We start from the raw sequence: 6,117 nt of genomic DNA on the forward strand, positions 1-6,117 counted from the left end.
GGTGGGGCCAGTGGAGGGGTGGGGCCAGAGGGTGAGGCGGGGCCAGTGGAGGGGTGGGGTCAGTGGGGGAGGCAGGGCCAGCAGATGGGGTGGGGCCAGGGCACACAGGAAGGCTAAGGACAGTAGAGGGGTACAGCCAGCATTGGAGCCACAGCACTCCTCAGCATGGAGTTGGACAGGCATGGGTCTCTTGGGAAATGGAAGGCAGCTGGGACCACTCTGGGAGGTTGAAGTTAACACAGGGGTCACCAGGCAGTGTAGGACTTGGATTCCCACTCCACCCAGGTGTGGGGAAGTGGGGTGTTGAGGACGCACCTTCACAGTGGACGCTGTGGTCCCCAGGCCCACCTGGAACAGGCACCTGATGCTGCTGGCTGCAGGTGTCACAGCGCTCCCCACTGAGCCCTGGGGGGCAGGTGCAGCGGCCCGTGTGAGGGTCACAGCGGCCCCCAGGGCACTGGCAGCCTGTGGTGGGGGGCTTGGGTGAGCATGGCCGACCTGGGACCTTGAGGCGTCCCCCATTCAGAAGTCCCCATCCACCCTCCTGTGACCTGCCAGCACTCACGCCTGCAGCCCTGCTCAGGGAGCCCCCAGTAGCCAGGGGCACACTCGCGGCATTGGGGTCCCATGGTCCCTGGTCGGCAGTGGCACTGTCCGCTCTGGGGGTGGCACTCGGAGCCCTCGGCGGCCGGTCCACAAGCACACGGGCGGCAGCCCCCGCAGCCTTCGAAGCCAAAATGTCCCTCCTGTGGCACAGGCTGTAGTCACTGCCCTGCCCAGCCCTCAAGACTGTCCCAGACCAACCAGGAGGCCAGGGGTCCTGCCCATCTGGCCCTGCCCCCTGAGGCTCCGCCCATCAAACACCGCCCCTCAGCCCCACCTATCAGCCTCTCCCCAGGCCCCAACTCCAGTCCCCAGGCCCCACCCACCCAGCCCTGCTTACCGCACAGCCTCACCTGACAACGGTCACAGCGCCGCCCAGTCACACCCGCCTTGCACAGGCATTGCCCGCTATGGGGGTTGCAGGCCTCTGTCCCACATGGGGCACAGTCGCACCCTGCAGAAGGGGTCCATGACTGCAGCCCTGGGCCCTCTCACCCCCTAGGTAGCCCCTATGCCCCCCACTAAGCCCTCACTTCACTGCCTCCTGCTCTGCCGGTTCCAGGCCGCCGGACCACCCAGCTACCCACTCCTGTCCCAGCCTGGCCCCAGCTGCCTCCGCTGGGCCCGAGGGACCTGCAGACTCCCCACCACGGCCTGCCCTGCTCTGATGGCTGATGGCTGGTGTCCGCTGCCAGTGGCAGGGCATTGCTGGTGGTGTCTAACCTTGAGGGGTCCCTGATTGTGGGGGGAGAGGGGATGTGATCGTGAAATGAGGGGAGCCTGATCATGGGTTAGGGGGAGGGTCTGATGGTGAAGGGAGGGGCCTGATCACAGCGGGGTAAAGTCTGACCATGGGTCGGGGAGGGGGGATGTGATCCTGGTATGGGGAGGGTCTGACTGTGGTAGGGAGAAAGGGTGTGATGGTCGGGGGAAGGCCTGATGGTGAAGGGGCCTGATCGTTGGGGCGGGAGAGCCTGATCATAGCGGGGGAGAAAGGGTTGACCATGAGCACAGAAGGCTGACTCCATCTTGTCCTGGCTGGGCCCCAGCATCAGGCACACAGCCTACTTCTGGGGTATGCCCAGCAGGCCTCCCTCCTCCCTGCGCAACCCTCCCCAGGGTGCATCCCTCCCAGCCCGACGCCTACGGGTGCAGTTGCCGGGCAGCAGCGCGTTGCCATAGAAGCCGGGGGCACAGATCTCGCAGCGTGGCCCAGTGGTGTGGCGCAGGCAGCCACGGCAGGCACCCGTCAGGGGGTCGCAGTCGCTGAAGAGCAGGTTGGGGTCACCATTGCCGCTGCAGTCACAAGGCTGGCAGGAGCTGCCCAGCACCAGTGGGTTCCCGAAGAAGCCGGGCGCACACCTAGAAGCAGGGTGGGGAGGGGCCATCAGTGGTCAGTGGCCCGTGGCCCCCACCCTCGTGTATCCTGGGGTCAGCACTCAGGCCCTGCCCCGCTGCCCTGGCCCCAGCTCACCGCTCACAGGAGGCGCCTGCATAACCAGGTTTGCAGAGGCACTGGGTGCGGCCACCTCGCAGGACACAGCCCTCGGCAAAGCTGCAAAGACCAGCAGCATCAGTCACTAGGCCCCTGGCAGTGCCCGGGCCCGGGTGAACACACTGTGCCTAGGCTGGAACACACGCCAGGCGTCTGGGGTCCAGACCTCACGGACACCCCCAGCTGTCCAGGCCTCTGCAGAGGGCAGTGGGAACCCATCCCGCTGCAGGGTGAAGGGAGTGTGGCACCGTCAGGGCCTCATCCCTGGAGGAGCTTACTTGTTGGAAGGCACTGAGAGGGGGCAGGGGCAGCTGACACAGGGGGCACTGGGGTCCTCCCTGCTGCTCACAAAGCCAGCCTGGCAGCGCTCACATTGAGCTCCTTCGGTGTTGTGCTGGCAGTCCTGGGGCAGAATGGACAGTCAGTGCTATGGTAGACACACACATCCTACTGCCAAGTCTGTGCAGCTCCCACCACCCCTGCCTCAGACTCTGTGCCCAAGGCCAGATGGTCCTCCACTGGGCAACACCCTTCCCCGGACCTCAGCTGACCTGGAAGTGCAGTCCCTAGTCTTCCCTGGCACGCCTGATTGTGCCTTCAGTGAATGTGCCCCCCGCCGGCCCCGCCAGCCCCCACTCACCACACAGATGCCAGAGCCAGGGAGGCAGCGGTCTGAGTGTCCGTGGCACTGACAAGGGACACATCGGCCCAGGAAGAGACCTTTGACGTCCCGATAGAAGCCGGGGGCACATTCCTGAGGGCATAAGGGGACAGGTGGCATCAGCAATTGAGAGGATGAGGGGCCCCACCCTGCAGGCTCACAGGTCAGACCCTCAGGGATCCTGCAGGCACAAGGCACTGGGAACCCATGGAGTGTGGTCACCGGTGGGTCAGACGCTGGTCAGGAACTCCTGGCCTCAGCTGGCTGGAGGTAGGCCAGCACCTGGCTGCTGTTTGAGGACACGGCTCTCAAAGTCACACAGATGTCCTGTCTCAGGAATGACCAGGCCTTGGGGCTGGTGACCACCCCCTCCACGTGGACCAGGACCTGCTTTTTCCACTCCTTCTAGGAGATGTCCAACCACAAACCTCCTCATACAGAAGGAGCAAAGTTACAGCAGACAGACAGATTAGCAACTGGATGGACGCACAGTGGGCAAGGGACAGACAGAATGACAGGCAGACGCCAGGATGACAGGCAGTGAATGACAGGCAGATGCCAGGATGGTCAGTGGGGGATGTCCAGGTGACCCAGTGGGTGGGGACTGGAGTAGGTGGGGAAGGGGTATGGAGGGTGTGTGCATGGAGGGGCAGGCGGATGAGCGGCAGGCAGACAAGGGGCAGGCAGACGGGCAGCAGGGGATGGGCAGGCCCATGAGTTGGCCAGCAGCCTGCAAAGGGCAGGGGCAGGAAGAGAGGCGAGTAGGGAGACAGGAAGTAGAGGCAGCAAGGAAGGGAACACAGGGAAGATGCTGGAGGGAAGGGCATGCACAGGTGAGCCGCCTCACAGTCTGGTGTTGTCCTGACCTCACCTGGCATGAGTCCCCCCGGTAGCTAGCGGGGCACAGGCACAGCTCCACATTGCTGGCCAGGGTACCCTGGCCTGCTGGGCTGGCCACCTCCAGTGCCACCCTGCGCAGGGAGACAGCCGAGGAGATCTGCGAGAAGAGGGCACGGATCTGCAGCTGCTCCAGGCTGGCAAGCACCATCATGAGCTCCTCACGGGACACAGTGTTGCGAGTCTCCGTGTGCCGGAAGTTCCCCTGTGGGTCCAGGATGGCACCTCAGTGGGGCCACACTCAATGGGACAGAACAGGAAGCCTAGAACAGACCCCCCAGCCCTGTAGGGGATGGAGGGGCACAAAGACCACGGGGCAGGAGGAGGTACACACAGGTAGAAAAATCAGTCTCCCATGTGGTCAGCCAGCATCTAGATCCCTGCCTCACACCACACACCAAACCAGCTCCTGATGCCTTAAGAATTGAAATATGGCTGGGCGCAGTGGCTCCAGCCTGTAATCCTAGCACTTTGGAAGGCTGAGATGGGTGGATCACGAGGTCAGGAGATGGAGACCATCCTGGCTAACACGGTGAAACCCTGTCTCTACTAAAAAATACAAAAAACTAGCCAGGCGAGGTGGCGGGTGCCTGTAGTCCCAGCTACTAGGGAGGTTGAGGCAGGAGAATGGCGTAAACCTGGGAGGCGGAGCTTGCAGTGAGCTGAGATCCAGCCACTGCACTCCAGCCTGGGTGATAGAGCAAGACTCTGCTTCAAAAAAAAAAAAAAAAAAAAAGAATTGAAATACACAAAGAGAACAGTCAAGCTTCTAGGAGAAAATACAGACGGGTCCTTTCTGATCAAGTAGTGACAGATACTTTCTCAAACAAGATGCAAAAACGCTTGCTGCCAAGGAAAAAAGGGTAAATTCAAGTACATTAACCATAAGACTGTTCATCAAAAGACAGCTCAGGCTGGGCATGGTGGCTCACACCTGTAATCCCAGCACTTTGGGAGGCTGAGGCGGGAGGATCACCTGAAGTCAGGAGTTCAAGACCAGCCTGGCCAACACGGCAAATCCCCGTCTCTCCTAAAAATACAAAATTATCCGGGCGTGGTGGCAGGTGCCTATAGACCCCGCTACTTGGGAAGCTGAGGCAGAAGAATCACTTGAACCTGGGAGGTGGAGGCTGCAGTCAGCCGTGATTGCACCACCCCCCTCCAGCGGGGACAGAGCAAGACTTCGTCTCAAAAAAAAAAAAAAAAAAAAAAGCAAAGAAAAACCAGATGAGCTGTGAAATGGGAGAAGACGGTTGTTACTCTGAAGTCTGACAGAGGGTAAGCACCAAGAATAACAAAGAACTCCTCTAAAAGGATGGAAAAAGACCCACAAGTCAAAGAGAAATGGGCAAAAGATGCTAACGAGCAGTGCACGGAGGAGGAAGCCAACAGCGGCTGAGCAGCTGCCCACCCCTCAGGGATCAGGGACTCACAAAGCAGGTGGGAAGACGGCATCACACCCCAGGGTGACCCTAGCGCAGAAGATGTCTGACAACGGGTGTGTGCACTCCCCCAGCCCCCGCCCGCTTCTGCTCCTGGGCTGTTTTCCACCACAGAGAATAGGCACAGCAGTACTGGGACCCCTTCCGGCCTTCTCGGGTGTGCTGAGGTCTGGGAGGGACCCGGGTGCCCAAGCCAGCTCCCCTCACCTCCACCAGCTGCAGCTGCCCACGGTGAATGTGGCCGGGCATGGGGTATGCCGGCTCCAGGAATGTGATGCTCATCTGGTTGCCCTGGGAAGGCACATGGGTAGGTGAGGGTCGGCCCGGGCCTGGACCACGGAGCCGCTGGGCCACGCCCACCACACCCACCCAACCACGTGGCTGAGCTGCAGCTCCCTCACCTGCAGCACCACATCCGGCCTGCTCTCCGTGGGGACAAAGACGTCTCCCCGCTGGGTCTCCGAGTGCAGTTCATAACGGAGGGTCCCACCGTAGGATGACACCTGGAGGCGGGACAGACAGAGGTGACCTGGCCAGACCCTGGCCACAGGCTCAGAGCCCATCAGCAGTGGTCTGGGCACCCCAAGCACAGGGCCCCCGAGCTGGGCCCAGATACTCGTCCTACCTGGGACAGGGCCTGGGCACCCTCGTGGACCCTCATGGAGCTCCCCCTCCCTGGACAGAGCCCCACTCCTGGCTCCCAACCCTCTCAGGCGTCCTGGCCATCCTCAAAGTGCCTCCCCCAGACCTGATGCCCTGCTTACCCGGTCCCCCAGGTAGGAGGGTGGGGCCTGCCAGTACAGCTCGGGGAAGGCCTCAGGCACTGCCTCGGGCACGTGCCGCAGGTCTGCACGGAGCATCTCCGTCCCTGGCCGCCGCTCGTGGGGCACTACCTGCCGGTCAGTGCTCAGCAGCACCCAGCCCTCCATGTCCACGAACTGTGGGCACATACATGTGGGTGCACACGGGTGGACGCCCACACATCACAGCACCCCATCTTTTTTTTTTTTTTTTTTTTT

At 61.8% G+C, this 6,117-nt stretch overlaps 1 protein-coding gene across 1 annotated transcript in view; it reads right to left on the bottom strand.

Moving 5' to 3' along the window:
• The window catches only part of LAMA5 (laminin, alpha 5), a 110,528-nt gene that overhangs the window by 14,347 nt on the left and 90,064 nt on the right, over positions 1-6,117 (bottom strand). The window contains 11 exon segments of the mRNA XM_011992423.1: positions 316-465; positions 566-746; positions 957-1,057; positions 1,751-1,965; positions 2,078-2,158; positions 2,377-2,501; positions 2,739-2,852; positions 3,631-3,861; positions 5,306-5,389; positions 5,500-5,601; positions 5,863-6,036. Of these exon segments, the coding sequence (XP_011847813.1) occupies positions 316-465; positions 566-746; positions 957-1,057; positions 1,751-1,965; positions 2,078-2,158; positions 2,377-2,501; positions 2,739-2,852; positions 3,631-3,861; positions 5,306-5,389; positions 5,500-5,601; positions 5,863-6,036 (1,558 nt within the window).

Source organism: Mandrillus leucophaeus, unplaced genomic scaffold, assembly GCF_000951045.1.
Source record: "Mandrillus leucophaeus isolate KB7577 unplaced genomic scaffold, Mleu.le_1.0 Scaffold41, whole genome shotgun sequence".
Classification (NCBI taxonomy): Eukaryota; Metazoa; Chordata; class Mammalia; order Primates; family Cercopithecidae; genus Mandrillus; species Mandrillus leucophaeus.